The following is a 10,959-nucleotide window of genomic DNA, read 5'->3' on the forward strand; positions in this document are numbered from 1 at the left end:
ATGAGGAGAGGCTACAAAGATTGGGTTTAGAAAAGGGAACAAGTCGCTTGATCATTGTCTTCGGTCCACCCCCTCTGGGGCACCTGGCCCTGGCCACTGTCGGCAGACAGGCTACTGGGCCGGATGGACTTTGGTCTGACCCAGTGTGGCTGTTCATATGTTCTTATGTTCTTCGCAGCCGCCCTGCTGCTCAGTGGGGCTGTGCAGCTCCATCAGGGGCAGATTCTCCTGCTCATTTCCCCACCTGAAGTGGGCGGCTCCCGGCCCTGCTGCACTGAAATAATGGAACTCTGCCAGCCAGCCATTCAACCACCTGAATTTAAACCAAGCTAACTGCTGGAGCCAGCGGAGGGGCAGACGGGCATGACTGCAGCAGCAGAAGAGCCCAAATCCCTGCCAGCTCTTTGGGAGCATCAGCTGCCTGGAGCAGCACCCGCCTCCCGGCAGGGGGCAGAGGATCCACAAGCAAAGGCAGCGCAGACCCACAATGTCCTGCGCCGATTTCCAGACACTCTCTTGAGTTTGGAGTCTGACCCCTGGTTTTCCACCTGTGGGGAAGGGAGCTGCAGGAAGCCCCCAGCCCCAGCTGCATGACAGCCCCCCAGCCCTCTTCTGGGGACTCCATAACTGGCACCAGCATCACAGAGGCAAGCCCCAGCCTGCACTGCGGGCCCCACAAGTGGAGCCCATCAAGGCTGGAGAAAGATCAGAGCCCTACCTGTGCTTCTCCCTGAGGCCCAGGAGTTTAGGCTGGAGATTCCTGGCAGGGCACCTGTGGCTATGTATGTGAGAGAGAAGAACCGAGGATGGGGGAGGGGATGAGGATGAGGGAGCTGTGATGGAATGGGGGATACGTGTGCACAAAAGTATGTACGTGTCTCTGTGATGGAGTGGGGGGGGTGCATGTGTGAGTCAGGCTGGATGTGTGAGACAAGCAGCAGCTCCCAGTGGCTAAGGATGACCCTGGGGCTACAACTGGCAGGTAACACCTCTGCCCTGAACAAAGAGGAGGGAGGAGCTGAGCTGGGTTTGAATCAGGGGGCGGCAGTTAGAGGCGAGAGGAAGAGGAGCTGGAAGGCAGCCAGCCTGAGGAGGGGGAAAGCTACACCCCAGAGGGGCACCCCTCGGGGTCCTCTCCCCAGGACGGGTTGGAAGGACCGTCTCTGGCTGCTGTACTGTCGCTTCTGTGAGAAACTGGGCATCTGTTGCCTAATAAACCTCCTGTTGTACCCGCTGAGTGAGAGTCACTCCTGCCAGCGGACGGGGTGCAGTGCAGGGGGACCCCTGGACCTCGTCACAGTCTCTCACACATGGTGGGGGGGCTCCTGCTGAGAGTAACTAAGGCGACCAGGTGACACCTCTGGGCTGCAGACAAAGGAGAAGGTGGAGCCTGAGGGGTTTGAACTGGAACTGGGAGTTGGGAAGCAGTGAGTCTGGGCTGGGAGAGAGAGAGACCAAGGAGGGGGCAAGGCCCCGGCTCCGGGGACCCCTCAGGGCCTCCTCTCCCCAGCATGGATTGGACTGGCTGTCTCTGCCGGCTGCACTGACTCCTCTGTACGACGCTGTGTCACGTCGGCTAATAAACCCGCTGTTCTCCTGCAAAGCGAAAGTCACTTCTGCCTGCGGACAGGTGCAAAGCTTGGGGGACTCCAAACCCCATCACAGGAGCCAAGCAGGATCCTGCAGACGGGCGCTCTCGGGAGTGGCTGCACTCACTCTGCTGGAGCCATCCAACTAGAGCTCAAATTTCCAGGGGCTCAGCAGCCCGTGCAGTCGGGGGGGCGGGGGGAGGCATGCCCCAGAGCTCAGCTCCCCTTTAGCAGCCAGGCAAATGGCTGGCATTTCAGAAGAGCGCAGCCCACTGCAGCACATCTGGACTGCTGAGCCTTTGCAAAGCTGGATGCCTCATGCCTCAGTTTCCCACCTGTATGACAGGGATCAGAGCACCCTGCTAACTCCCTTCACCCAGTGCTTGGAGAGCCTTGGCTAGGGAAATAGGGCCTTGGCTCCACCACCACATCCTTTGCTGTAACTTATGCTGGTTGGGCTATGCCTAAGCCACCCTCAAGTGGAGTGAGTTACCCCCCAAGTGTCTGTGTGGACTTTGCTCCTCCCTGACATAGCGGAGCTGTTCGGGTGGCGGGCAAGCAGGCGGGCGGGCGGGCGAGCTCTGCCCAGTGGCAGAGAGCCCTCAGCGGAGGTGCAACAGTGGCACAGTGGCGCTGATGTAGCACTTCTGGGGTGGAGGGGCCCTAGTACATGCAAAATATTCACATTGTTTACAGAGCGGCTTGCCCGAAGTCACCCGGCGGAACAGACCCGGCAGTCCTGGTTCCCAGACACTGTCCCTGACAAGCCGCAGCCTGCAGAATGCAGCTCCCATCAGGGCTCAGGGCTCTCTTTCTCCAAGCCAAAGGCAATCAGCGAGCACGCGCTGGTAGCATTTTGTTTGCATTTATTGCTAATGCACATTAGGAAAATTTCCTCCAGCACAAGTGAAAATGTCCCAAGACGTAATCACAAAAGAATAACTTCCCTGGCCTGGCTTGCAGCCAGCACTCATCGGTGAGGCTACTTCCTGGGAGTGCACCTGAACATGTAAGAGCAGCAGCGGATGACATGGATGCTCATGAAAACCAGGGTGATGAGCACGTAGCTCGTGAGGATGGCCTTGATGGCATATCTGGTCTCAGGGTCATCCAGGGTTCGCTTCCGTTCACCTCGGAAGCCCACGGACAGCCGGAAGCTGGCGACCATCTCTCCTTCGCGCCAGCAGTAATACATGCCTCTGTCGTCCAGCTGGGTAAATCGAATGTGCAGCTGGTTGCCGTGGTCAATGAAGACCCGCATGCTTTTGTTGACCCCAGTGAGGAATCTGGTGCGGTACAGTCGAGTCGAATCTTTGTCCCAGGCCACTGCATGCTCTGGCCGGGCTCCGGGGCAGGCAATTATCAACCCGCTCCCAAGGAGTTGCCTGTGGAACTGAATGGGGACTTTGGGCAGCCAGGGTTTCTGGCCAACCTTGGCAATGAGGTTGGAGATGGACAGCTCTCCCTCCTCAGGGTCTTCTCTCTTCACACACGGCATCAGGCAGCTTCGGATGACAACCTCGGGTTTCCTGAGGCTGATGGTGCCCTGGAAGCGCTCAGGGACAGCTCTTGAGCCACAGGACACCACATCTGTTGTGAATGTGCGGTACCTGGGGTAGAGGTTGGCGCTCTTCACGTAGCAGAGGCCAATTCTCCGTTGCTCACCTCTCACCCCACAGCGGTCGCACTTGGTCCAGGCCCAGAAGGTGGTGAATACACTGAAATGCTTTTCTTTGTGATCCTTCTGCGGGTGTTGGCTCCTATCCTCAAAGGCCACGGTGATGCCCTTGGAGGGCTGCACGTCCACGTCATAGCCATAGAAGAAGTCCCCTTGCTTGGTACCACAGAGATAGTGGCCTGAATCCTCCACCTGGGCCCGGAAGATGATGAGACTGAACATCCGAATGCTGAAGCGCTTCAGCATGTCGCTGCCCACGCGGATGTGGCCTGAATCCAAGAACATGGTTCCATCGAAGTCTGTTAAGACCTTGGTCTGCTGGCTGCCCAGGCTCTTCTGGAAGTACCACACAACGGAGGTGACCTCTTCTGGCTTGCAGTTACAAGGCAGCTCAAAGCTCATGTCAGCTAAGTAAGCAGCGTTGTCAAACATCAGGAAGGCTGGGCAGGGTGTTTTCTTGAATACCTCATCTTTCTCCATGATTGCAAAGGCCTGGAGAACATCTGCCATCCTAAGGAGAATGGCAATTCCAACCAGCCTCATCACCACTAGCTAGTCTTCAAGCAGTGGAGCACAATGGCATCAAACCACCCTCCATGTTCAGTACCAAGGTTCTGAGGATCCTTACTGATCCTCTGGTCACTGAGGTTGACAGCACAAGAGATAAGGCAATTTTAACACAGTCCACTAGGTAAGGACGGGGTTTGCAGTCAAGCTTGGCGGTACACTTGCCCCTATCGAACTGCTTTGGTTGCTGGGAGAAGGTGGACGGCAACTGGGTACATCTCCTCACGGCCTCATGCTTGCTGGGGAAGCTGTGGTAAAACATGAGAGAACTCTGCTTCAGTCCTGCGCTGAAGGTTCAAGGCTGTCAACTGGGCACTCAGAGACTCAAACTCTAGAACCTTTGCTTTCTCCCCTCACGATGGTTCTAGAACATGAGCACAGCCTGGAGAATGGGTGTCTCAGAAAATCAGCAGTAGTAGTAGTAGCAGGCACCCTTCAGTCTGCATAGACTATGGATCGCGCCCTTTATAGTTTCAATTAAGGACTTCATTTACAGCGTCTACTGTGACTATGAAGACCCACACGAGAGTGACAGTCCTTGCTGCATCTCTTGCAGATGTGGTGGGTGTCCAGTAAGTCCTCATTGTGCTTTCTGTGCGCTCGCTTCTCCTCTGCTAGCTGTCTGATCCTCATCTCGCCCTTCTGAAGGCCCTTGTGTAACCCCTGCCTCCATCTGCTGCAGTCGTCTGCTAGTTCTTCCCAGTTGTCCAGCTCGATGTCTACCTCTCTGAGGTCTCTCTCGCAGACATCTTTGTAGCGCAACTGGGGGGCGTCTGGGAGGTCTTTTGCCAGAGGCTAGCTCACCATACAGGATGTCTTTTGGAATCCTTCCATCGTTCATCCTGTGGACGTGGCCAAGCCAGCGGAGTCGACGCTGCCTGAGGAGGGTGTGCATGGTTGGGATTCCAGCTTGCTCGAGGACGGCGGTGTTGGTCACTCTGTCCTTCCCATGATATTCCAAGGATGCGCCTGAGGCAGCGCAAGTGGAAGACGTTCAGCCTCTTTTCCTGGCGGGCATACAGGGTCCAAGTCTCGCTGCCATAAAGGAGGGTGCTGAGGATGCAGGCTCTGTAGACTTGCATTTTGGTGTGAGTGTACAGCTTGTTGTTATTCCACACTCTCTTGCTGAGTCTGGACAGAGTTGTGGCCGCTTTTTGCGGCCACAGAAAATCAGCACATGTACACAAAAGCACCATGGAAAGGCAGCCACCTCGAAGGGCAAAGCAACAGCCAGGTGAGTCATTTGTACACAGGACATCTGTGGGGTGTGGTGGGGCACCCCCTGGGCCTCCGCATTACTATCCTGGGCCATAAGAGCCCTGGAGTAAACCCATCTGACTCTTCACTCCAGTATTACTTTCCCTTCTTATACGCTGGGCCCCCAGTGAGGCCGAGAAGCCCTCTTCAGCAAAAGGACCGAACCCCCAAAGCAAACAGAAGTGCTTTCCCTGCCTCTTCCTCCGGGTGTCACCCTGCCACACCAGCCCCGAGCTGCCAGTGTTATCCCAGTGTCCTTCCCAACAGAGCTGAGAGCCTGCCTTCCAGCCAGGAGCTTCTTCTTCCTCCTGCCGCTGCCTCTGCCACGTCTGTCTTTCTTCCTTCCCATCCCCCTCTCACCAAGGGAGGGGGATTGTATAGGTCACTGGCAGTCTTCATGCTCTCAGGTATCTCTAGTTCACCTGAGGTCTCCATTGTTCATCTAGTAGGGATCAGGGCGGTCGGCCGTCACCACCAGCACATCAGAGCAAACGCTGGCCGAGAACACTGATGGAGAGCAGACATAAGAACAGCCAGACCAAGTCAGACCAAAGGTCCGTCGAGCTTTGTCCTGCCTGCCCACAGTGCCCAGTGCCAGGTGTCCCAGAGGGAGTGATCAGAACAGGAACCTCCTGTAATAGGACAGGGTTTCTGGCCACAGCTAGAGAAATCAATCCAGGGTAACTTTGCTTAAATCCAGGCCACTTACAACCCCAGGCTGGGATTTCCTTCTCACTAAGGCAAATCCAACCAGCCACCACAGCACCTCTGCCAGCCCCACAGCCCAGCCAGAAGCCACACAAGCAAACCCACAGACTACTCAGCTGTTCTACCAGCCCAGACCAGCAACCCCCAAATTCAGGTGAGGGGCTCTTAAGCCTGTTTCACCGACTCCACACAGGTTCTTCCAGACTCCCAGGGGCCCAGCCCCAGACCCTGGGCAATATATACTTGGATCTTACCCAAATCACCACACACAATCTGGATCCTTAGCTCCAATATCTAAGGCTTTATTAATAAAAAAAGAAAGAACAGGGTTAGAGAGAGGAATTGTCAAAGCAATACTTTACACACATCACATGCAGCTACTGGTGCAGCCAGCGATGTTATTTGCTGATTCTTGAAAGTCTCTGAAAGTTCGTTTCAGGTTACACAGATTCAGTCATTGGAACTGTGATGTAGTGGGGGATATGTGCGTGTATGTGTATCAAAACAAACCAGCAGGCATGTAGCACATTAAAGACTAACAAAATAATTTATTAGGTGATGAGCTTCCGTGGGACAGATCCACTTCTTCAGCCCATAGCCAGACCAGCACAGACTCAATATTTGAGGCACAGAGGTTCAAAAATTGTTTTCAAGGCTGACAAATCAGAAGAGCAGAGGGATGGCGGGGAGCGAAGCGGGGGAGGGGTTAAGAGTTAGATAAAACATCAAAGTAAGTAAAAGAGTCCTTATAATGGGCCAGTTAATTGCTGTCCCTGTTCAAACCACGTGTTAATGTGTTGAATTGGAATATGAATGTTAGTTCTGAGCATTCCCTCTGTAGACGGCTGTTAAAGTCCCTTTTCAGCAGAACACAAACTCTCAGATCTTTAACAGAATGGCCCACTCCATTACAGTGCTGGCTGACAGGTTTGTGCGTTTAGAGATTTTTGATGTCTGTTCTATGTCCATTCATTCTTTGTTGAAGAGTGTTTGCAGTCTGTCCTATATACAAGGTGTGTGGGCATCGTTGGCATGTGATGGCATATATGCTGTTAGTTGAGGAACAGGAGAATGTGCCCACGATTCTGTACTTAATGTGATTGGGTCCAGCGATGGTGTCTCCAGAACAGATATGTGGACAAAGATGGCAACAGGGCTTGTAGCAAGGAAAAGTTCCAGGACTGGTGTTCCTGCGGTATAGTCTGTGGTCGCTGGTGAGACTCCTCATAAGGTTGGGAGGTTGTCTGTAGGAGAGAACAGGCCTGTCACCTAGGGCCTTCTGGAGTGTGACATCCTGATTTAGGATAGGTTACAGCCTATGGTTCTTTAATGATGCGTTGCAGTAGTTTGAGCTGGGGACTATAGGTAATGACCAGTGGTGTTCTGATCCAGGGAACTATAGGCTGGTCAGTGTTACATCAGCCCCTGGAAAAATCATGGAGGGGCTCCTCAAAGAAGTCATTTTGAGGCACTTGGAGGAGGGAAAAGTGATCAGGAATAGTCAGCATGGATTCATGAAGGGCAAGTCATGCCTGACCAATCTGATTAGTTTCTACGATGAGATAACTGGCTCTGTGGATAGGGGAAAATCAATGGATGTGATTTATCTTGACTTTAGCAAAGCTTTTGATATGGTCTCCCACAATATTCTTGTCAGCAAGTTAAAGGAATGTGGATTGGATAAATGGACGGTGAGACGGACAGAAAGCTGGCTAGAAGGTCGGGCCCAGCGGGTGGTGATCAAAGGCTCGACGTCGGGATGGCGGTCGATTTCTTGTAGAGTGCCCCAAGGTTCGGTTCTGGGTCCTGTTCTGTTCAACATATTTATCAGTGACCTGGATGAGGGGTTGGATTGCACCCTCAGCAAGTTTGCAGATGACACTAAGCTAGGAGGAGAGGTAGATATGCTGGAGGGTAGGGACAGGATCCAGAATGACTTAGACAAATTGGAAGACTGGGCTGGAAGAAATCTGATGAGGTTCAATGAGGACAAGTGCAGAGTCCTGAACTTGGGCCGGAAGAATCCCAAGCATTGTTACAGGCTGGGGTCCGACTGGCTCGGTAGTAGTTCTGCAGAAAAGGACCTGGGAGTTATAGTGGACGAGACGCTGGACCATGAGTCAACAGTGTGCCGTTGTAGCCAAGAAAGCTAATGGCATATTAGGTTGCATCAAGAGGAGCGTTGCCAGTAGATCCAGAGAAGTGATTATTCCTCTTTATTCAGCTTTGGTGAGGCTGCATCTGGAGTACTGTGTCCAGTTCTGGGCCCCCAATTATAGGAAGGATGTGGATACACTGGAGAGGGTCCAGCGGAGGGCGACCAAAATAATTAGGGGGCTGGAGCATATGACCTATGAAGAAAGCTTGAGGGAATTGGGTCTGTTTAGTGTGCAGAAGAGAAGACTGAGGGGGGACTTGATAACAGCCTTCAGCTTACTGAAGGGAGGTTGGAAAGAGGCTGGAGAGAGGCTGTTCACAGTGATCACGGATGGCAGAACACGGAACACTGGTCTCAAGTTGCAGTTGGGAAGGTCCTGGTTGAACAATAGGAAAAACTTTTTCACTAGGAGGGTGGTGAAGCATTGGAATGGTCTACCCAGGGAAGTAGTGGAGTCTCCATCCCTGGAAGTGTTTAAGTCTCACCTCAACAAAGCCCTGGCGGGGCTGATCTGATGGGTTTGGTCCTGCCAAGGGCAGGGGGCTGGACTTGATGGCTTTTTTAGGTCTTGTCCAGCTCTATTGTTCTAAGATTCTAAAGACCTACAACCTATCCTTAATCAGGATGCCACACACCAGAAGGCCCTAGGTGGAAGGCCTGTTCTCTCCTGCAGACAACCTCCCGACCTTATGAGGATTCTCACCAAGAGCCACAGTCTATATCCCAGGAATACCAGTCCTGGAACTTTTCCTTGCAACAAAGCCCGCTGCCAGCTTTGTCCACATATCTATTCTGGAGATACCATCACTGGACCTAACCAGGTTAGTCATCGAATCATGGACACATTCCTCAAATAACATCATGTATGCCATCAGGTGCCAACAATGCCCAGATGTATATGGGACAGACTTCAAACTCTCTTAGGCAAAGATTTAATGGGCACAAAACATACATAAAAACACTCCTGATACACAAACCGGTCAGCCAACATTTTAATGGCGTGGGCCATTCTGTTAATGACTTAAAAGTTTGCGTCTTACTGAAGGGGAATTTTCACAACAGTCTTGAAAGAGAGGCTGCTGAACTCTCTTTGATATTCAAATTCAACACATTAACACGTGGTGAACCAGGATGTGAATTTTCCGGGTCATTATAGGGGCTCTTTGCGTATTTAGCTTAATCTAATTCTTGACTCCCTCCCCCCCTCCGCCCCTCTGCTCTCTGATTTGCTCACCTTGATCATTTTTTTTTCTGATTTGTCAACCTTGATTACTATTTTTGGTTCTCTGTGCCTTAGATATTGAATCTGTTCTGGTCTGGCTATGGTCTGAAGAAGTGGGTCTGTCCCACAAAAGCTCATCACCTAATAAATTATTTTGTTAGTCTTTAAAGTGCTACTTGACTGCTTTTTCGTTTTGATAGTATATAGACTAGCACGGCTTTCTCTCTGTTACTATTCAAATTGTATGTGTGTATGTGTCACAGAGGGTGTGGGGCTCCTGCTGAGGGTAACCTGGCAACCAGGTGACACCTCTGGACTACAGACAAAGGAGGAGGTGGAGCCTGAGGGGTTTGAATTGGAACTGGGAGTTGGGAAGCAGTGAGTTTGGGCTGGGAGAGAGAGAAGGACAAAGGAGGGGGCAAGGCCCCAGCTCTAGGGTCCCCTCAGGGCCTCCTCTCCCCAAAATGTATTGGACTGGCTGTCTCTGCTGGCTGTACTGACTCCTCTGTATGACACTGTGCCCTGTTGGCTAATAAGCCTGCTGTTGTCCTGCTGCGTGAGTCACTCGTGCCTGCAGACAGGGTGCAGGGTCTAGGGGTCCCCCTGTGATTCTGTGAAACTCCATGACAGGAGCATTGTAGATCTGGCCCACTGGGGTCCACATGTTGGGACATGGCCCTTTGGAGACCACAAGACAAAAGACCCAAGATGGACACTATTAAATCTACATCAGCCCTCTGAGGGATGGGCCCCAGTCCAGACAGGCTAAATTCATGAGGACTGAAGAACAAAGAAAGTTCCCCAGGGCCCATCTTATAGCTTTTCATATGCGGAGGGGGAATTCCATTCTTCTCCGTAGCTCTTGGCTCACCACCTGCCCCGCTGGGTCACTGTGCTGAGTTTCCATTCGTTGCAGTCCCACAAGGAAACCCCACCATCACAAAATGGGTAGTAGCCATCTGGGCCTTTGCTCAGTCTATTGTCCTGGCTGGGTGGAGCCCCACCTCCCACTGTGAACCTCAGCACTGAGGCATTTCTCACACAGCTGCAGAGCTAAAATCCATAACTTTACATACAAACAAGATACAGACATATAAGCAACGTACACAGATTCAGGGCATCGTTGGCTTTCCTTAGAAACCTGACACGGCACCCCCAGGACAATATTTGGGGCCAATCCCCACACTGGGCATTAAAATAGCTTCCAGACCCATTATAAGAATCCAGTCACTTGACCCGCCCACCCACCCTCCAAAACTGCTACAGGAAGGGTTGCCAGTAACATCTCTGAATGCATCTCAGGGACTTCCCATGCTTGGGTCTGGGTCACTTCGGCTTCTAATCCAATATTACAAGTACCCATGTTCCATTTGAATGGCTTGCAAAACCCCTGCTTGTCCAACACAAGCTTCAACCGTGCAGTTACAGGCTCAGTATATCCTGCTACCAAGCCAAAACAATGCTCATTTAGAACCATAGTGAATGGGATCAGCTTTTGCAGCATGACTTCCTCACATCCCATGTGCTCATGCTAGAGCTGCACAAAAGAGTGAATTTATCCAAGCAGGCTCTGGCAGATGAACATAAGAACGGCCATTAGTGGGTCAGACCAAAGGTCCATCCAGCCCAGCATCCCGTCTGCTGACAGTGGCCAGTGCCAGGTGCCCCAGAGGGCGTGGACCAAAGACAGTGATCAAGCAACTTGTCTCCTGCCATCCATCTCCAGCCTCTGACAAATAGAGGCCAGGGACACCATTCCTACCCTCTGGCTAATAGCATT

General features: G+C 52.3%; 1 protein-coding gene across 1 annotated transcript; it reads right to left on the minus strand.

The window, feature by feature from the left end:
• Positions 1–2,571: 2,571 nt before the first annotated feature.
• Positions 2,572–3,862, minus strand: FAM187A (family with sequence similarity 187 member A). Its single transcript, XM_074979315.1, has one exon. The coding sequence runs from the start codon at positions 3,808–3,810 to the stop codon at positions 2,572–2,574; it is 1,239 nt and encodes a 412-aa protein (XP_074835416.1). The 5' UTR covers positions 3,811–3,862.
• Between the last annotated feature and the right edge of the window lie 7,097 nt (positions 3,863–10,959).

This window comes from Carettochelys insculpta, chromosome 28 (genome assembly GCF_033958435.1).
Source record: "Carettochelys insculpta isolate YL-2023 chromosome 28, ASM3395843v1, whole genome shotgun sequence".
NCBI classification, from domain to species: domain Eukaryota; kingdom Metazoa; phylum Chordata; order Testudines; family Carettochelyidae; genus Carettochelys; species Carettochelys insculpta.